This window comes from Chelonia mydas, chromosome 1, assembly GCF_015237465.2.
Source record: "Chelonia mydas isolate rCheMyd1 chromosome 1, rCheMyd1.pri.v2, whole genome shotgun sequence".
In the NCBI taxonomy this organism is placed as follows: domain Eukaryota; kingdom Metazoa; phylum Chordata; order Testudines; family Cheloniidae; genus Chelonia; species Chelonia mydas.
This window is the reverse complement of record NC_057849.1, coordinates 265892379-265914569: the sequence shown is the minus strand read 5'-3', so window position 1 is coordinate 265914569 and position 22191 is coordinate 265892379. Positions and strand designations below refer to the sequence as shown.

The 22191-nt window shown below is 43.8% G+C and overlaps 1 protein-coding gene across 1 annotated transcript in view; it reads right to left on the bottom strand.

Moving 5' to 3' along the window:
* Nucleotides 1-22191, bottom strand: part of NTN4 (netrin 4) — a 100036-nt gene that overhangs the window by 40383 nt on the left and 37462 nt on the right. Inside the window, exon 3 of the mRNA XM_043545814.1 lies at nucleotides 20786-21064. Within this exon, the coding sequence (XP_043401749.1) occupies nucleotides 20786-21064 (279 nt within the window). The remainder of the gene's footprint in view (nucleotides 1-20785; nucleotides 21065-22191) is intronic.

Here is a 22191-nt window from a genome sequence, read left to right as displayed (position 1 = left end):
ATACCTGCAAACTGAAAATGTGGTGTGGTGCTCAGTTGTAACCAGGCCATGAATCAAAGGTGATCTGCAAGAGGTTGCAGGTGTGCCAGGCATAGCTCTTAATATGGGAAGCAACCTCAACAATCATCCATGTTATCAAAAAACATTGATGAGGACTTTGCTATTGTAATCAATACGTACTTTTTGGAGCACTTAGAATAAAAGAAACGTAGGCTGGAAGGGACCTCGAGAGATCATCAAATCCAGTCCCTGTGTTGAGGTAGGACTAAATAAAACTAGACCAGCCGTGATAGGTGTTTGTCTAACATGTTCTTAAAAACCTCCAATGATGGGGATTCCACAACCTCCCTTGGAAGCCGGTTACAGTGCTTATAGTCAGAAAAATTTCCTAATATCTCAACTAAATCTCCCTTGATGCAGATTAAATCCAGTATTTCTTGTCCTACCTTCAAGGGACATGGAGAACAATTGATCACCATCCTCTTTATAACAGCCCTTAACAGATTTGAAGACTATTATCTATTTGAAGACTATTATCCTAAGTCTTCTTTTCTCAAGACTAAAGATGCCCAGTTTTTTAAATCTTTTTTCATAGATCAGGCTTTCTAAACCTTTTATCATTTTTATTGCTCTCCCTGGACTCTCTCCAATTTGTCCACATCTTTCCTAAAGTGTGGCACACAGAATTGGACATAATACTCCAGCTGAGGCCTCACCAGTGCCTAGTACAGCAAGACTTCTGTGTTTTACATACAACACTCCTGTTAATACATGCCAGAATGGTACTGGCCTTTTGGGTAGCTGTATCACATTGTTGACTCATATTCAAGTTGTGATCCACTCTAACCCTCAGATTCTTTTCAACAGTATTACCACCTAGCCAGCTAGTCCTCATTTTGTAGTTGTGTATTTGATTTTTCCTTCCTATGTATGGTACTTCGCACTTGTCTTCATTGAATTTCATCTTGTTGATTTCAGACCAGTTCTCCAGTTTGTCTAGCTTGTTTTGAATTTTAGTCCTGTCTTCCAGAGTGCTTGCAACCCCTTCCTAACTTCCATATGATGAAATTTGTAAAGGCCTCCTAGTATCTAAATTGAGTTGACCAAACAGAGGTGTTTTATTTTTAAATAAAAATTTACCAAGAGCAGTAATAGAAAAATAAATGTAAAACAGTATTCAGGGCATTTCAAATGAGAGTCTTTCTTCAGATGTCTGACTGATATCCAAGCTCAAAAGATCCTTCAATGTTTCATTTTTGCTCAAAATGAGAGTTGAACACCACCTAATTACTTGGCTTTTTCCCTTCTTCACGTACACTTAAAATTATATAGAACAGAAGCTAATAAATCAAACAAGCTTGCTCAGATTACTTCCTATTAAGATAATGAGCTAGATTCACTGGTCCACTCTGGCTGATTTGTGCTGCTCCAACATTGCACAACAGCTGCAAAGCCAGCCTGACTGGCTAGTTATGCCAGATTTATGGTTGCTTTAGGTCGCAGGAGCAACTGAAAGCAGTCAAAGTGTGCTGATGAATCTGGCTTAATAGCTGAATATGTTTTTAATTACTGCTGTAAAATGGTACCTTAAACTCTTTTGTTTGTGCTTTTATAACCATAGTTCTCAGTGCACTGTTTGCTACTGAGCCTCACAATAAATAAAAGATTCTGGAGAAAAATGTGTATGTAAACATGGAACTATTATGTACTCCTGAAAGAAACTAAACAGAAAGGGGCCTTGAACATGCTGTAAACAACCCCTGCTTGGCACACACATGGAATGGGCAAGCAGGTATTATGTAAATACTGTTTGTCTCAGAAATGTCCAGCTGCACAGTGAGAGAAATGTATTACCTGGATCTGGTGGCTGTGTTTTTTTGTTTGAGTGTGTAACACTTTGATGATATTTCTATTGCTGAGTATTATGTAAGGCTTTGACTGTTTGACAATTAGACTGTAACTAACCTCTTAGACCATGATTGTGTCAAAGAAATCCTTGAGTATGTTTAGTGGAGTTCCCCATGTGACTTATACAGCTATCAAGGAAGAGGGAGCCACAAGATCTGTGGATGCATGTGTTTGGTGGCGGGAGAGAAATAACAGAAACTACTGTTTTGTGGCTGTGGTAAAAGAACAGTGTCTCCTGAGTCAGGATTAGACTCTTTGCATGATGAGTCTGTAGGACTTTTGTAGCCACGATGCCACATTTTGGCTGGTTAGCACTGTTGAGCTAGCGTACAGACCTTTACAAACACACACTGCATGAGGATGACTTATCTAGGGCTAGATTCTGACGTGGACTTCACACCTGCGCAGGAAACTAAGGTGTAAAAACCTCTCTTACTCTCCTACCTGGGCAGTCTGAGCACTCATCTCTCTAGATCTAGCAGTCAGGGAGTGGGTGGGGATTGAGTGTAGCCTTGGCTACACACCTTCTCCTTGCCAGCCAGCACTGCTGAGCTGCTGTAGGGAAGTGTCACGGTTTGCTGCTGATATTTGTCTCTGAGACATTATGCCTCCTTGATACTCCTGGGGCACATACTCCTGAGGTACCACACCTTGCCCAGGGCTGTGCCTAAAGCCACAGGCTAGCCTAAGTGTTCAGCAATTCTTCCCATGCCCATTGGCCATGAAAAAAAAAAAGTGGCAACTCAAAACAATCAGCCAACAATTCACAACAGTAGAGCAAAACAGCAGTTACAAATAATGGGAAGGATCAAGCACCCTTGAACTTCAACAAAGAGATACCATGCCCCCCCCCGCCCATGAAAAGGACACGTGGACCCAAAGTACAGCACCCCCTTTCTGTAACAAATTGTATGTGTCAGTGTCTTCTAATCCATTACATTATGCTGCCAGAACATGAGGAAAGAAGGGGCAGAGATAAACAGCATGGGTTGTGTGTCCCAATACTTGTCCATTAATATGGTATATATAGCAAGAATGCCAGCCACTGAATTACTTTGCGCTTGACCTCTGGAGAAAAGGGTTCTAATCAGGAAAGTGTGAGCAGTCATAAAACCTCGGTATAACAGAGAGAGACTGTTGTGATCAGAGTGATAAACAGGTCATGTTTAGAAGAGCTCTCTGAATGACTTCATTAGATACGTACTTTGCACTCATTGTGCTTACAGTGGTTCTAAATGAGCTTTCAACCTTAGTTTAAGGAGTAAAATATCAGGGCTAGGAGAAAGTGTGAGGGCCTTTCTACTGCAGTCATGAGAACTGCTTTGTGATCTTCCAGGTGCTATGGTGATGAGCACCCCATAAGACCCAGCTCTTGAGGTGGTATAATTGGCACAACTCCTGTTCAGATAGAGACAAAGTGGCAGAGTAGAGGCACGACTCCCGCGTGACTGACTTTCTTTTTAAGGCATAGTTCTCTTGTGTGGTAAACGGTAATGCCGAACAATTCCTAACAGAAAGGTGGGGGGGGGGGGTGCCGTGGGAGTACCACACGCAGTAGAGTTAGTAGCCTCTGACAGCCCCAGAACTGCAGCAACAGAGGCTGAATTGTTGATGAGCGCTGAGGTGCACGGGCAGTGCTTTCTCTGTCTGATTAACCAGAGATGGAAGCTTTCTCTTCTATAGCAAGACTCCTGCTGCTGCCTGATTTGTTCGGTGACATCACAGTGCAGTACCTGTGTTTACTGGAGGCTTGTTGCAGTTTAACTAGCCCACTAGCGCAAGGGATGCATCGTCCTGTGTAGTGACAGCCCAGCATTGGCCTATACTGCAGAAGCACCAAGACATTACAGCAGCTCAGAGAGGAAGGAGTCAGAGGTCACAATGCTGGTCAGCTGTTTGCAGCCAGACAGAAGTGACACCTGCTCAGAAAGAGAACAGCTGTGAGACTGCAAAGACAAAGTGTTTGATGCCCTGCTCTCTATGGGCAAGAGGAGGAACCCTTTTTCAGGGTACTAGGGTGAGGGAGGGGAGCCAGAAAGTGGGATGGGGAAAAGGGGGAAAGGAAGAAGAAAGAATGGGGAATGGAATTGCTGTTTCGGCCACACTGCTGCTGTGCCTGTGTCTCAGAACAAAACATGAAACACCAGGCCCTGCTGAGCTCACTTATTATCTTAGATCGGGGTAGGCAACCTATGGCATGCATGCCAAAGGCGGCACGTAAGCTGATTTTCATTGGCACTCACACTGCCTGGGACCTGGCCACTAGTCCGGGGGGGGCTCTGCATTTTAATTTAATTTTAAATGGAGCTTCTTAAACATTTTAAAAACCTTATTTACTTTACATACAACAATAGTTTAGTTATGCATTACAGACTTATAGAAAGAGACCTTCTAAAAACGTTAAAATATATTACTGGCAAGCAAAACCTTAAATTAGAGTGAATAAATGAAGACTCGGCACACTGCTTCTGAAAGGTTGCCGACCCCTGTCTTAGATCATAGAAAATGTAGGACCACACACCGCCCTAACTCACCTGTGCCACTCCCACTGACATTTGCTGACACTATCAGCTCCTGCTATGTGGCAAGGTGAACTCAATCTCACACCAAGTCTTTCCTGATGGCCACTAAAATCTCCACACTTCTAAGTCTCAAATTGTGCCCCTGGGTCCTGACTTTGTCCCGTATTGTAAATCCATTATTTCCTCCCAGTGAGTCCTTTTTTGGGGGTTCCTTTAGGCATCAGGGGCATATTGCCATGCAATCCCCTTTTTTTTTCAAGACTTATCAGGTTGTGCTGAATGAGCATCTTCAGAAGACTTTCCCACCACCCCTACATTATCCCTTTTCCAAAATCAGAACATCTATTCTTCAAATCCAGCTCAGGGCAGTGGAGACTGGAAGCTCTTACCACCTTTGGGGGCCTGAGTGAAATGAGTTTGCTGGGCTCTGTCTAGTTTGGCATGAACCGGGGTCTACTTTACCAAAAACACCAACACAATTGGCACTACTTAGCCCCCATTGGCAATTTCAGCTGAAAGGCCAAGGGCTGAATGGGCTTAAGGGCCCTTATCATCCTTATCAGGATGATTTAGTTGGGGATTGGATGATTTAGTTGGGGATTGGTCCTGCTTTGAGCAGGGGATGGGACTAGATGACCTCCTGAGGTCCCTTCCAACCCTGATATTCTATGATTCTATGATCACCCTTAGGGATCATCCCTCAGATCAGGGACGGCAGTGCAGAGAAGCTTGTCCTTCCTGTGTGGTACAGTTCTGTGGATAAACAGAGGCCTCCAGACTCATCTATCTGCTCTAATAGCACTAGAATTCCTAACAACACCCCCCCCTTACACCTGTGCTAACCCATTTGCAACTATAAGGCTTTTCCATCTGGGATTATTATGGAGCATTGCTAAATACACAAACGCAATTCTCAATTCCTTTCATTTCTTCAACCATTCACACAGTCATTGGTTCATTTAACCAGAAATTCCTTTTCCCATTATTTTTCGTTCTGTCCTGGAGTCTTTATGTCCTAGTTCACTTTCACACTATTTCCCTTCTTAGCTTGACAGCTCTGTGTAATGTCACTCATTATGCTAGACAATGCAAACAGTGTTACAAAAGTTGACTTGTGTAAGATAAACGAGCGACTGATTTCTATGCACAAAGACAGTGGCTAGGGCATGTTTCCATCCATTGCCTTTTGTTGATGAATTAATACCTTCCAGTGCTTCTTTTCAGATTGCAAATATGCTTGTGTTTTGGTAAATCTTTATAAAATACTTTCTCTGTGATTTATTACGTTCCAGAATTCACTGTAGTGAGCAAAAAGAAAGTGCTGTCTACAAGTAACCTATGTGTCAGGTCACTTGTTATTTATTAATTTGTATTTCTGGGTGTATCTACACTGCAAAAAAAAACAAAAAAACCCAAAACCATTGGCAACAAGTCTCAGCCCGGGTCAACTGATTTGGGCTTATGGGGCTTGGGAACATCTACACTGCTATTTTTAGCCTGAAGCGAGAGCCCTATAGTGCGAGCCTGTGTCAGTTGATCAAGGCACTAAGACTTGCTGCCATGGGTCCTTTTTTTGCAGTGTAGATGTACCTACAGTAGTGCCTAGATCTGCCGCCAAGATCAGAGCCCCAACTTTACATTGCCCAACACAAACACATGGTAAGAGAAAATCCTAGCCTGAAAGATCTTACAATCAAAATAGATAAGATGGACAATGGATGGGAGGGAAAACAAACTTTAATAGACTGTTTCTTTTATTTAATTTTTAAATCTATATTTTTTTTTGCAGGAAGAGGGCAAGATGCAAGTGCAGAGGAAAAGAGTTTAACACATAGTCATTCTCCAACATGGCTTTTATGTTTGTACATTTTACACTAATTAATGTGCCACTCAGTTTTATAATTTGTTCACTTACTGAAATTATTTTCTGACCTCTATCCTAGTCTAGTCTAGCTAGATATTTATAATTAGCTCATCACCACGGCACCTGATTTGAGACCCAATTCCGGTTTTGTATCCATCTTCAGTATTTAGCAAGGCACCTACATTGTTGGCATCTAAACTTCATGGCCCAGATCCATTGAAAGAAGTTAGGAGCCTAAATACCTTGGCAGACCTGGGCCCATGCAACTAAACTTATTATTGAGGGTGCCCTAATTCTCACAGCCTCCCTTGTTCTCGCTAGGAAATGAAGAGCCTTTTGCAGAGGAACAGCCATGTTGTCAGTGGTTTAGGGGCAGATTCTCAGCTGATGTGAAATTTTATAGCTCCACTGACTTCAATGGAAATAAACCAACTCACATGAGCAGAGGATCTGCCCTTAGTGTCTCACTATTAGGATATGCTGGGTGGTGCTAGCTTGATGCTCCTTGTTGTGTTACATGCAGGTTTGCTTCCACCTGTCAAGTCAGGCAGTTTTCAAGCTGTGCTCGCTGACAGACCAAAAGATGCTGTCAGTTTCTCTGCTCAACTATGAAAATAAAACACATCTTGAAAAAGTCCTTGGGGTAGATTGACATAGTGCCTCGGAATATTAAGCAGAGCTATGAGGTCAACACCTTGATTATAGCTTTGAAAACCTACATTATTCATCCTACCATTAATTTTTAACTGTTGTAAGGCCAAACTCTGTTCTGATCCTGTGCGTGTGCAAGTCTCTCATTTCTCTTATTAAGAGTAAATATAAAAATACTATATCACATTATTAGAGATGCCTCTTCAAGCAATAAGAGAACAAATCTGTACACCCACCTTGTTTACTCTCCCACTGCAATGCAGGGGAAGATGGGGATGATGGGCAGCACTTACAGGAAGGGATGACCATGGTGGATAATACTGGCTCCCAAGAAAAAGGGTATCTGATTTTGTGTGGGGAGGAACACTGGAAACACTACTGTGACGCCAGCTCTTACCTGCAGACATCAGGTGAGCACTTCTTTTATGGCTGATGTAGATGTAGAGCAACAACTATAATTTTATATTTAGATGGTTAAGTTAGAGAATTGTGTCTGGAGTAGCAGAGCGTATCGCTGTGATGCCTCCTTCGTATCTGTGAATCGGGCATGGAGTCATGACGTGTTCCATGGTCTGCTCTGGGTGACCATAGTTGCACACTGGAGAGCCTTTAATTTTCCATTTGTGCAGCAAGTATCTGCATCTGCCATGGTTTGTGCAGATGCGGTTTAGGGTTGCCCATGAGCTTTGTGGGAAATCAAAGCCAGGGATCTTCTGCGTTGGGTCTCTCATGCAGGGTTTATTTGTGACTTCTTGTGAACTCCATTTGGCTTTGGAAACTCCAGCAGAGTTGAAGTTGCGTTGCTGAAGGTTAAATGCTTGGGTCCAAAAGGGCTAACACGACTTCAAGCGGTGTTGAGGGATGTTGTTAAGGCCCCAGTGGATGGGAAGACTTCACTTTCCATGGTCCTCTGGAATTCCCAAAGGGTTGCGGCATCGTGGCGAACGGATGGTGAGCGATGTGCGATAGCACTGGCAGCCAAGGTGCTGGAGTACACTTGATGTACTGCATTGATGTACTGCACTGCAGTGTTCAGCTGGACATCAACAAGTCAAGTATGGCTACTTCCAGTCCATACCGGTGCACAGTACTAGGCTACGGAGTACACAAGGGCCATCCCTGATGTCCGTAACACCAATGCTCCTGAGCTTGTGCTTGCCAGTTTCTGGACCAGGTTGACCCTTGTCTTCGTCTTGGCAGCTACCTTCTTCAGATGGTCCCGGAAGGTTAAGTGTGATCCAGTTTCACTCTGAGATAGGTTGGAGAGTGGTTACGTCGCACAGTGTTGCCACAGAAGGTCACTTTCAGGATGTGCTCAGCGTTCCTGTTATCAAGATGGAATTCAGTGACTGCTGTTTCGTAAAGATTTGGCTTGAGCCTCCATTTCTGGAAATATTCCTCCACGGTGTTTAGGTCCCTGTTCAAGGTGGATTCGATGTCGCTGAAGGTGGCTGCTTGTGTTGCCTGGGTAAGATCATCGGCATATGCCAATTTGCGTGACTTCATTGAACATATAAACTCTGAAAAGCATCATTGCAAGTACTGAGCCTTATGGAAGTCCACTGTTGAGGAACTAGGGCGAACTGACTTTGTTTCCCAAGTGGACATGTAGCTGCCTCTTGCTCAGCATCGTACATAGCAGGCATAGTGTTTTGTGGCATGGGATGATCCTTGCAAGCTTCAGCATCAGGCCTTTAATTCAGACCATATTGTAGGCTGATGACGGGTCTACAAAGGCTGCACTGGTCTTAAATTTCCTCTGTAATCCAGCCTTGATGTGCGTTACAAGGGCCAAAACTCAGCTGCAACAACTGCGTTTAGGTTGGAATCCTGCTTGTTCTTTGGGGATCACTGACTTGACGAAAGGACGGATTTTTGGCCCTTGTAATTCACATCGAAGACAGATTCCAGCTGGAAACTAGACCAGTTCATCTGTATGATAGTATTGTTCAAGATAGGCATTAGACTTGTAAAGATGTATTTAGTATTTAGACTTTATAAAATGCTTGTATTAATCTTGCATGCATTAATCTTACTTGTAATGTCTGTTCCCATGCTATAAGGTAATATGTAAGTTTTGTTTTATAACTGTAAAAATGTTTGCTCTGGCTCCCCGCCCACCAAGGACTATGAAAATCAAGTGGGCCATTGTTGAACACCATGATACAAAGATGGGGTTAATAGCCCTCTCACACCTATTAAGGTGCTATGTGCAAGAAAGCCCCTCCCATCAGCCTGAATGCTGGAAGAAGGGATTAAAACATGGACACACAAAAATTTTCTCTCTCTCTTTGCTGTTTGGACTCTCACAAGGGCCAGAGCTAAAAACAAAAGCAGACATCGCCAGGCCAACCTGGGTTAGCCCTACAAAACATTCAGTGCTGACAGATTACTACAACTCTGTCACCCTTTATAAGCACAGACTGTAGCTCATTTGGGTATAAACATTGCCTGCTTTAACCTGTAAATAACTCTTATTTCTTTTTCCTACTTAATAAATCCTTAGTTAGTTTCCTACAGGATTGGCTACAAGCATTGTCTTTGGTGTGAGATCTGAAGTACAAATTGACATGGGGTAAGTGACTACCGGCTCTTGGGATTGGAAGCAACCTGAACATTTTGCGATCTTTGGTGCATGGCAACCAACTATCTCTAGTCCAACTTGCCTGGGTGGCAAGCTAGACTGGAGTGCCCAAGGGGACAGTCTGTGACTCTGTGGTAAGACTGTAATAGTCCTTCAGGAGTTCACATTTGTTACTGGGCTGATGAAATCTAATTATAGAACATACCACCAGTTTGGGGTGTCTGCTTTGTTTTTTTGACAGTCTGCCCTGAGATTGGCACTCACGGTCATGAACCACTCCAGACAGCGTGACAACTACATGTCAAAAACCCAATCTCTGGAGGCTGATAGCTTGGGCTAACCCCGAAGGCCACTCAGAAGTTGCAACTGCTGTGCTGGGTCATGGAGAATAAGACAGTCCCTGAGACAGTTGGGCTCTTGTTTGTTTAGGGCTTTGCAGATGAGAACTCCAGTACCTTGAACAGGACCCAGGAGTGGACAGATAACCAATGCAGAGCACAAAGCACCGATGAGAGATGTTCTTCACTGCTTATTATCTGTCAGGCTGAGGCCCAGTTTCTGGTTCTCACAGCAGATCCAACTGGCAAGGACCCTTTGGTTGGTGGAGCCCTGGGTACACATTATAATGGCTGAATCCAGATTGATCTTGATGATGGGCTTGTGGCTATAGAACTTTCTGCTGCTAGAGCCTGGGCTGAGCTCATTTCCTTCGTCCAGTGCTTTGAAGCTTTGGTTGAAAAGCACTCTATCAGAGCCAGGTATTATTATATTATTTTAAACTAGACTGTGCCAAGCACTTAAGTGTGCTGTCAGAAACTATCTTCCTTTGGCCAGGCATGACCTAGATAACCTAACAAGTCTCTTGTGTCTCTAAGTTCCATGATTATTTGGTAAAACTTGAGTGTAATTCCATGTAATTCCAGAGGCTTTTTAAAAACAGAGCAGGTGCAATAACAAATGTACACACTGGATATGAACAACTTTCCTTTAAGAATGTGTAGACCATTGAAGATAATTCATAAAATCAATAGGTCAGCTTGAACAATTAAGAATTATCAGCACAAAAAAACTGCCACTTACTTGAGACGTATAATCATTAGTCAATCTGCAGTAATAATGTAACCAGATTTGACATTAGGTCTAATTTATTAATGGTAAATAATTAAGTAATCAATTGACACTCCTTCATTCCTATGACCAAAATCATGAATCTGATCTGCATGTCAAAGCCATAGCAGTCCTGGATGCTAAGACTGAAATAAAGCTGTTTCTAAATCCCAGACAGACCTGATAGTTTCATATCCAACTTTATTTCTTATTTACTATGTACATGTACATCTACCATAAGCCTTTCACGTTAGCCTTTCTACCTAAATGGAAGTCTCTTTAAGAGGCCTAGGTCTTCCTGTGGTGTTGCCCTACATGAGCAAGCAGAAGCAGATGAATGCAGAATAATACTAACCAGCTGATCCAAGTTGCAGTCAGAGAAATTACCTATTGGGTAAGGTAAATTTGTAAGTAATTATTGAAACTCATGGCTACCACAACACCCACAAAGTGAAAGTTAATGGAGTGTCCAGTGAAGAACATACAGGTCTCTGCATATAGACAAAAATGAATACCTGTGAGTACAGCCTCTTGTTCTATATCATTCTTGACTACTGTTTTATATATTAGAAGCTAACTTGAAAGTATTTTTCTTGGAGCAGCTTATCAGATGTCCATGTTAGCCATCTTAGTAGTCAATTGTCCTGACTGATGTAGAAAAGTGACCCAGAGTCTATTCTGCTCCAGATTCAGCTGTGATGTAAGGAATGTCACTCCATTAACTTCACTGGAATTACATCTGCTTCAACCAAGAGTGAAATGAACTTTGTATGTCCATGACCCAGGTATTGACAATATCTGTTCCTACCCCCAGGGCCCTGAGCTAGTCTTCCAGCCATCCTTCTAGCCAAAAAAGGAAATACATACACAGAAGATTTTTTTTTTAAGTTGGGCTCCCAACTCATGAGGCCACAAAAAAGGGTTTTTCAGGGAATAAGGAGGAGCTGTGTAGCCACACTGGAATATTAACAATCTGAATTTTAGTCCTCACGTCCCATATCAAATCCCAGACCAATTCAAATATTAGTCTTCACCTACATCCTTAGCACTTGTCCACCAGTTTCCCATGCATCTGAAATTCAGCTTTGTAGTACATCTCTTCCAGATTGCTGAGTGTGACATGACTGAAATACTTCAACTTGCTTTGCTAGATCTATCTGAGACCTGTCAGATACACCCTGAGCTTCCAAAACACACATTTGTTATTCTTCTGTTCACTCCCCTGAACTGCAGAACAGAGACTGCCAGCACCACATCCTGCTCTATCACTGTCCAGCTTTGAAAGCCATAATTAGCTAGGAGCTGAAACAAAGCCTAGATGTTTGTAGAATTGAAAATGTTTCTTTCCCATTTTCATCAATATAATCTATATGGGATTGATTTAATGGTGATGGGATTAAACCATTGACAATTTCCAGCAGCAGACACAATTACAGAGTGAACCACTCTGATGCATGGCATGTCATAAACATATAAGTAAGTACTGTAGTATGTTGTGCATTTACAAATATGTACATTCACATGCGTATATAAACACTACACTACATATATTATACATAATATAAAATCAGGCAAAATGTAAGTAAAAAACTTACTAGAATGGTTTACTGCACAGTCACAAAAAGCACAGTTTAGAAATAATTTAAAATTTGTTATTTAAAAAACAAAAATTCATACTTGCCAAACGACTGTTTCCCATTGAGGACTAGCTTCATGTGAAGGCCGAAGTTTTAAAATTTTGCTATTTTTTAAAGATATATGTGTAACCAAGTCAACTATTTATTTTAAAGCAAGAGTATAATTTCCCCCGATGTCTATGATTGAATAGATTCTACATGAACCTTCCTATAAAACTTCACCTTAGATTCTAAGCATGGAAAGTTTTATCTTAAGAAGAAACTTTTTGGAAATATGGATGAAGGTCCCTAACTCCAGACATCCCCTTTATAGTATTCTGGCTGTGACAAGTAGCTTTTGTGTCAAATTCTGCAGTACTACTGGAAAACTAAAGCCTCTATATTTTCACTTTTGGTAACTGCTTTTACCATGCAGGTGTTAGTGACAAATCTGAGGCTAAAGTTGTGTTAAGATTTGCACGGAAAGCAGGACTGACATCCCTCTGTTTCAAACTTTAATGATTGAATTTTGTCTTCTAATTTGGCATAATAACTCTTCAGAGCACACGTAAACTTTCTGTCTACATTTTGAAGTAAAATGCTTCCTCTCCATGAATTTATTTTCCTGATATTTCTTTGGGTTCTAACTAAAGAGCCACAGTCCCCACAAACCTCCCCTCTCCCGCACCCACCCGAGGTAATCTCTCAGACACCAGGCCCTTTTGAAATATTAAAATTAAACACAAGGCCAGATCCTCAGCTAGTGTAAACTGATGTAACTCCACTAAAGTCCTTGGAACTCAACTGATTTACCACAGATAAGGATATGGCCCATGAGGCTCAATTCTCAACTGAACTGGTCTTATTGATGGGAAACACACGGGTGCTTCTAAACCATCTTTTCAACTCCCCTGTCCTAGGCTGGCCAGACGCTGAAACAGTGCCTGATGCAAGCCTTGTGGCTGCTCCTATGCTGGCTGGAATGGACTAACAAAGTAGGCCCTAAAAGTTAACTTTGCTGTAGGAACTTCATATTCCAATTTCCTGACATTTGTGTATTTAAATGGTGAATTTAGGGCCTGTCTTCACCTTGGGGGTGAGTTGACCTAAGTTACGCTACTCCAGGTACATGAATAACGTAGCTGGAGTAGACATAGCTTAGGTTGACTTACTGTGGTGTCTTCACTGCACTGTGTCGCCGGGAGACGGTCTCCCATTGACATACCTTAATCTTCTTGGAGAGCTGGAGTACCAGGTCGACCAGAGAGGGCTCTGCCGTCAGTTTACCAGGTCTTCACTAGACCGGCTAAATCGATCCCTGTTTCACCAATTGCAGCAGTGTCGATCTCCCTGTAGTGAAGACCAGCCCTTAATGTCCCATTCACTTGTGGGGAGGTGTTCTTCTGGTTTGGCCTTTGATTTCTTCCCTTATTACACACATTTACCTGTGCACTATTATTTCTACAGAATATATTTATATATGTGTAACTCTTCTGCCAGGTGAAGCCAGCAGCAACAAGGGCTGGGTTCAGTATCTAGGGGTTCCTTTTCAACAATACAACACAAAACCGGCTTGAGCCCCCACCCAGTGACCTGGGACAATTACACACCACCCCCTAGGCGCCTCTAAGAGTCAATACTTCCCCTCTCGTAAGCACAGCGTCTGAGTGTAGCAAAAACTTTTAATAAAAGGAGGGAATTAACTCAACATTAATTTGGGAAAACACCACAACTAGGGCTCATAAACACAAACCATGAGCAAAAGACCCACCCCCAAGTAAGTTGGGCAGTGTCCTTTTCTCCTCAGGGTCTTAAGTCCAGCAATCCAAAAGTCTCTTTAATGCACCTGTTCCTTCTCTGTACCCCACTCAAAGTTGCTGTCCTTGGCCAGTGCAGCCCCAAAGTTCAGAGGTTCATCCACAGAGTTCACTTCCCACCCTTTGTGGAAGGCAGGGGGGCTAAGGAGGCACCTTACATGCTGCACTGCTCAGGCACTCACTCATCACCCCAATGGCTGATTGCCACGCCTCTGCGGGGCTCTGCTCTGGCCCTCTCCACCAGCTTCTCTGCTGGCCGCTTGCCACGCCCCTCCACCAGTTGCCCACTTGGTAAGATGTCTTCAGGGCCCACCCTCACACTTAACACAGCTCTCAGTGATTTCAGCTGTTAGCAGGGGAGCCTCACTGCAGGTGCACACTGGGCAGTCTCTTGCAATAGAGACACTGTTCCAAAGTAGGTCTAATACTTAGACCAGGGGCGGGCAAACTTTTTGGCCTGAGGGCCGTATTGGGTTTCTGAAATTGTATGGAGGGCCGGTTAGGGGAGGTTGTGCCTCCCCAAACAGCCAGGCATGGCCTGGCCCCCACTCCCTATGCGACCCGCCGCTTCTCACCCCCTGACGGTGCCCCTGGGACTCCTGCCCCATCCACCCCCCATTCCCTGACAGCCCCCCAGGGACCCCTGCCCCATCCACCCCCCCACCCCCCCCACTCTCAGTCCCCTGACCGCCCCCGGACTTCCCGACCCAACTGCCCCCCCGCGGCCCCATCCAACCCCCACGTCCTTCCTGACTGCCCCCCCCCCCCCGGGACGCCTGACCCATCCAACCACGCCTTCTCCCGGACCCCACTCCCCTAACTGTCCTCCACCACCCCATTCAACCCCCCTCTCCTTCCTGGCTGCCCCCCTGGAACCCCTGCCCACATGCAACCCCCGTTCCCTGCCCTCCGACCCTTATCCATGCCCCTGACTGTCCCCCGAACTCCCCTGCCCTCTATCCAACCCCACCCCCTCGCTCCCTGCCCCCTTACCGCGCTGCCTGGAGCACCGGTGGCCAGCAGCATGGCTGCACCAGGACAGGCAGCCTCACCGCACCACGCAGCGCAGAGCACCTGGTCAGGCTGGGCTCTGCAGCCCTGCCACCCAGAGCATTGCACCGCATGGCAGCGTGGCTGCAGGAAAGGGGGAACAGCATCCCAGGCCAGGAGCTCAGGAGCCAGGCAGGACAGGCCCACAGGCCGTAGTTTGCCCACCTCTGACTTAGACCTAGGTATGAGTGATTTCATTTCTGTAGCATGTAACACGACTCTCAATTGAGTCTAAATTCGCTCTTTTATTATACCATGGAGAGAGGAAGGGTCAAGTGGTATCTAGAACTCTTAAACAGGGCCCACACCACCAGATACAAGTACCTGTGTCTACCTTCTCTCAACTTATTGGGCTTTGGAATCCATGTCCCCTGCCTAGCGAGTGCTGTTCAGTTGAGGGTGAGTCCCTCCATTGGGGTATGCCAGGTACAGTTCTGCTGCCTTTGGTTCGCACAACAAGGATAGCGACCCTTTATTACTCCTGCCCCAATAACAAGGAGACTGGGGATCCAACATTTGGGCAAGCAGTCCCATCATCTGAGCACCTAGGGAGGGTGGATGTGTCCATGCAAGCGAGATCAGCTTCTGAAGTCTTTTTTTCCCACAGCTCACCACTTGATGTCAGGGGAGAGCTCATCCAGACTCTGCTTACATATGAAGTGTGTATGGCTACAACTTCTGTTATAACTCTCAACTATGCTTTTGGACATGCTCCCACACAACTGTATTGTAATAAAATAATCCCAAGGAAACAGCTCCTTTCAAAGAATTTCACTCTAAAAACAGCTGCGAAGACCAGAGTATTGCTACTTGAAACAGACTTACCAAACTGTGGCATGCTTTCAGATTTGTGGATCTTCAGATGACAAGACTAGCTCTGTTATGGGGAAACATGCCATCTTCTTCATGTTTGAGGCTATAATTTAACTCAAATGAGAGTGTTCTATTCTTTCCCCAAGGAGCTGGCCAGATGCCAGATTTCCTCACCTACAGCATTTGGTTAACCTGCCTTTCCCCACTAATACTTCCTGAGATGGTTGTGCTGTTGATAGTAAGCAGAGGGCAATCCTCAGCAAGAACATGATCCAAAGTCCATTGCAGTCAATGGAAAGATTCCCTTTGACTTCCATGGGCTTTGGATCAGACCTCTAGTGACTAATGCACTGTTTTCAGATTAAATTTGTCGACAAGATAGTTAAAATGCTGGTGAAAAACATCTTATTTACTTTAACCTTCAGTTAACATTCTAAGAGTCCAGTTAGACTTGCAGATCCAGGCGTTACCTGTTTTGAGTGTGTCCATGTTCCACTCCACTCTAGGCAGGCAGATACATGCTTTTATATGATAATCCACACATTTAAAAATCTTAAATCCATATTCATAGATTCATAGATACTAAGGTCAGAAGGGACCATTTTGATCATCTAGTCCAACCTCCTGCACAACGCAGGCCACAGAATCTCACCCACACACTCCTGCAATAAACCTCTCACCTATGTCTGAGCTATTGAAGTCCTCAAATCGTGGTTTAAAGACTTCAAGGAGCAGAGAATCCTCCAGCAAGTGACCCGTGCCCCATTCTACAGAGGAAGGCGAAAAACCTCCAGGGCCTCTTCCAATCTGCCCTGGAGGAAAATTCCTTCCCTTCTTCCTGAAGTGTTCCTTCACTTCTTTTTCCTTTCTTAAAAATAGGAACTATGTTAGCAATTCTCCAAATCATACGGTACAACCCCTGAGTTTACAGATTCATTAAAAATTCTTGCTAATGGGCTTGCAATTTCATGTGCCAATTCCTTTAATATTCTTGGATGAAGATTATCTGGGCCCCCCGATTTAGTCCCACTAAGCTGTTCAAGTTTCGCTTCTACCTCAGATATGGTAATATCTACCTCCATATCCTCATTCCCATTTGTCATGCTACCATTATCCCTAAGATCCTCTTTAGCCTTATTAAAGACGGAGGCAAAGTATTTGTTTAGATATTGGGCCATGCCTAGATTATCCTTGACCTCCACTCCATCCTCAGTGTTTAGCGGTCCCACTTCTTCTTTCTTTGTTTTCTTCTTATTTATATGGCTATAGAACCTTTTACTATTGGTTTTAATTCCCTTTGCAAGGTCCAACTCTACTTGACTTTTAGCCTGTCTCACTTTATCCCTACATGTTCTGACCTCAATAAGGTAGCTTTCCTTGCTGATCCCTCCCATCTTCCTGTCCCTGTATGCTTTCTGCTTTTTCTTAATCACCTCTCTGAGATGCTTGCTCATCCAGCTTGGTCTACAACTCCTGCCTATGAATTTTTTCCCCTTTCTTGGGATGCAGGCTTCCGATAGCTTCTGCAGCTTTGATTTAAAGTAATCCCAGGCCTCCTCTGCCTTTAGATCCATAAATTCTTCAGTCCAATCCACTTCCCTAACTAATTTCCTTAATTTTTGAAAGTCAGCCCTTTTGAAATAAAAAATCCTAGTTGCAGATTTATTTTTGTTAATCCTTCTGTTCAGTTTGAACTGAATTAGCTCATGATCACTTGAACCAAGATTGTCCCCTACAACCATTTCTTCTATGAGGTCCTCACTACTCACCAAAACCAAACCTAAAATGGCATCCCCTCTAGTCGGTTCAGCAACTACTTGATGAAGGAATCCATCAGCTATCGCATCTAGGAAAATCTGAGCCCTATTATTATTACTAGCACTCGTCCTCCAGTCTATATCTGGGAAGTTAAAGTGTCCCATGATCACGCAGTTTCCATTAGTATTTACTTCCTTAAAAACATTAAAGAGAGCTCTATCCATATCCAAATTAGATCCCGGCGGTCTATAGCACACCCCAAGCCCTATCCCAGGGGAGGCTCTAGTAGTTTTCTTCCCCAATGTAATTTTTGCCCAGACAGACTTTGTCTTATCCATTACATCGCTTCTTATTTCTTTACAGGCTACCTCATCATTGATATACAATGCTACTCCACCACCTTTACCTTTATTTCGGTCTTTCCTAAACAGCACATACCCTTCAATACCTGTAGTCCAGTCATGACTACTATTCCACCATGTTTCTGTTATCCCTATAATATCTGGTTTCACTTCCTGCACCAGTAGCTCTAGTTCCTCCATTTTGTTACCTAGGCTCCTCGCATTGGTGTTCAAACATCTTAATTTTTGCTGTTTGGCCTCGCTCACATTCTGTACCCTATTAGGCACGGTCATTCTACAGCCAGTATAACCTATTAGACTGGTATTCACACTGCCCTTCCTCCTTATGTACATTCTCTTACCCATGGCTGTATCCTTTCTTATTTCGTTTTCTTCCCTCTCAATTCTAAAATCCGGCGTGGAGATTACCTGGACATCTCCCAACCATCTCCCCCAGATTCCTAGTTTAAAGTTCTCTTAATCAGTTGTGCTAGCCTCCATCTTAGAAGTCTATTTCCTTCCCTACTCAGATGAAGGAAAGAGAGAGAACTGTCCTCTCTCCATGAATGCCTCCCAGTGGCCATACATCCCAAAGCCCTCCTTATAGCACCACTGCCTAAGCCGTGTGTTGATAGTCATAACCTTGTCACACCTTTGTTGCCCTTCTCTAGGAACAGGCAGAATCCCACTAAAGATTACCTGAGCCTCGATTTCCTTAAGCGTCTTCCCCAGCCTAGCATAGTCTCCCTTAATACTTTCCAGTGAGAATCTAGCCATATCATTTGTTCCCACATGAAGGATAATTAGGGATTCTTTCCTGCTCCCTTTAGGATCCTTTTCAACCTCAGGTCTATATCCCGTATCTTAGCACCTGGAAGACAGCATACCCTTCTATTCTCTGGATCAGCTCTGGTTACAGGCCTGTCTATTCTTCTCAGTAAAGAGTCCCCGATCACATAGACCTGCCTTTTCCTGGTGACGGTGCTATTCTCCAGTCTATCCCCTGTTCCCTCTGGCTGCAAGTTCTTTCCATTCCTATTCTCCCTTGTAATCCTCTTCAACCCATCCTGTATCCTCCTGGGGCTCATATTTGGTGTAGTCTCCATTGACTCTTCCCCTTTTTCTATAGGACTAGCCACTCTTCTCTTCTTCCTTGCCCGTCCACCTTCAGTGACTACCTGCTGAGCCCCTTCTTCATTTTCCAACTCTGCAAACCTGTTCTTGAGCTCTATTTCTCCTTCACTAGCCCGTCTTTTCCTCTGCCTGGTTCTTTTAGTCACATGCTTCCACTGACCACTTTCCTCACTCAGTCTCCCTTCAGAATTCCTCAGTCCTGCTTCCACCTGCAAGTCTGAGCTTTCCCCTTCAGATACCTCATGTCTTTGCTCCATAATCTGCTCGAACCCCTTTCTAAACTCAACCAGAATTTCCACCTGCATCTCCAAACCTCAGATATTTTCCTCCATCAGCTCTATCAGATGGCATTTCATGCAGACAAAACTCTTACCAGGTACCCCCTCCAGGATCATGTACATACCGCAGCTTCCACATCCAGTCATCTTCACTGTGTCTTCCACTACATGAGTCACTCCCACTGCTGCCTCTGTATCTGTCATAGCCTTCCCACCTAAATCCTGTTAATCTGGGAAACACAAACCACACCAAAACACCACCACCCACAGCAAAAACAAACCCCAAACAAGTACCACAATACAAACTCCCCTTACAAACTCCCACTGAAATTCCCCTGTTTACAGCTCTGTTTGCTACGTCCTGTGCCGCTACAGGATCCCAAAGCCTTTCACAAACTACACACATGCAGCCATCTCTGGGATGGAGGATGGAGGTGCACAGCCTGCTGCAGGATAATGTGAAAAGTCTGACTCTTACAAGAAGTACTGTACGAACTTTAAAGTCTATATAGAGCCAGCATCTAGCTTATCTATCTGTCTTAGGGTTTTATATCGTCACCCATCACTGTAGTATCTGAGTGCCTTCCATGTAATAGCAAAGCAAAATCCCGAGCAGACTTCATGGAGTCCCTGTCTCTTCTGTCTTCTGGGAGGTCTAAACTCTGCTTTGGTAGGTTTTATTTGGTTGGATTGTATTAATTTCCTCTTTTTTTAGTAAGGGTTTAGGTGGAAGGTTGGGGGCGGGAAGCGACTTTAGTTTTTAAGGTTTCATCTGAAAGAGACACAATAATATACTGCAGATAAGTCATTTATCTTCTTTGAAAGGATGAGGATCTGAATTGACCCTGCCCAGCTTTCAACTATGGCACCAGGAAGTTAAAGTAGTTCAAACCTGATGCTTAGATAACTAAGCCATCCCTTATTAGAACATTGCTTTGGTTCAGTTTGTTTTGATTTTGGGGAATACCATTTGACTAGGGTTATACACATAAATTATATTGGAAGTTGAAGCTAGACAAATTCAGACTGGAAACAAGGTGTACATTTTTGACAATGAGGGTAATTAACCACTGATGGAACAATTTACCACAGGTTGGGGTGGATTCTCCATCACTGACAATTTTAAAATCAAGATTGGATGTTTTTCTAAAAGATCTGCTGTAGGAATTATTTTGGGGAATTTCTATGGCCTGTGTTATAGAGGAGGTCAGACAAGATGATTACAATGGTCCCTTTTGGCCTTGGAATCTATGAATATTATGTATAAAAACAAGAAAACAAAAAGCAACTCTGCTGTATTTCTTGTCTCTCTTAGGGTAAAGCTTACACAGGTCATACATACCACATGGAAGACTCCTGCCGCCTTGACAGGTATAAATCCAGCAACAGGTACACAGCGATCAGCGTGGCCATTACAAAAGCAGCTTCCCTTTACAATAAAATCGTAGATTGCATAGTGTATGAACTGCTGAGGCTTTGCATTCAGGTCATTGCCGTGACAGGGACAGGCCTGTCGCTTAAGCAGCTGCACTCGAAGATTGGTGATCTTCAACTGTGCCTGAGCTTCAGCGCTGTACGGATCCTCAGCCGAATACGGTGGTGACAGAGCTCGGTATATAACCTGAACAAAGAAAAGCAGACACAAATAAATAAAGAAGAACTGGGGATGTGAACTGGAGTCTTTTGAAAGGTTTGAAGTGTATTGTCTGCAAACTGCACTCTCTGAAAAGTTTGCCTCTGGTTTGATTTACTGGACTGTCTGTGACATCTGGAATTGATATGACAGTAAGATGTGATGAGGTTTTTAGAGCTTGATCACACCTGGGGAAGGGTTGCCCTCTGTTATGTTATGGAACAGCTGTCCCCTATGGTGCATGAAAGAAAGTAATGAGTTGAGTAATGAGATTCCCAGTGTGCTCTGTCCTGTCTACAAGAAAGTGGAGTAGCAAAGTAAGTTTTATCCAGAGGAGAAGCATTTTTGTTCATCTTTTTAAAAAGGCAGAGCCTGATCCTGGAAACACTTAGGGTATGTCTACACTGCAATTAAAAATCCACAGCTGGCCTGTACCAGCTGACTTGGGTTCATGGGGCTCAGGCTAAGGGGCTATTTAACTGAGTTGTACATATTCAGACTTGGGCTGCAGCCCAGGCATTGGGACCCCACAAGGGGTAGGGTCCCAGAATTGAGCTCCAGCCTGAGTCCAAACATCTACATTGCAATTAAACAACCCTGTGAATCCAAGCCCCATGAGCCCGAGTCAGCTAACACTGGCCAGCTGATGGAGTTTAATTGCAGTGTAGACAAACCCTTAGGGTGAAATCCTGGCCTCATTGAAGTCAATGGGAATTTTTCCATTGGCTTCAGTGGGGCCAGGATTTCATCCTTACTACTTGGCATAGTACTTTACCATGAATAGTATTGAAGTCAATGGGCTTACTCACAACAGTAAGCACTACTTGAAGTAATGAGCATTGGATGTAAAAAGGATGTAAAAAGCTTCTGTCCATTGGCTTATTAACTCCCAGTCCCAAAACTGGGTGTATTTTTTGGCAAATAAAGCAGATTTCCAAATATTTGGCTCACGTCTGACCCAGGGTGCTTCCTAGTGTGAAAGTGATTATGTGTGGTGAGTAATGACAGCAAGAAGATAACCCAGAGGACTGAGATAAGAAAGAAAAATTGGGGGCCTTTTAGGTTTAAGCAAATACTATTTAGACTTTATTTTAACTTCAACAGGACTGAACAGG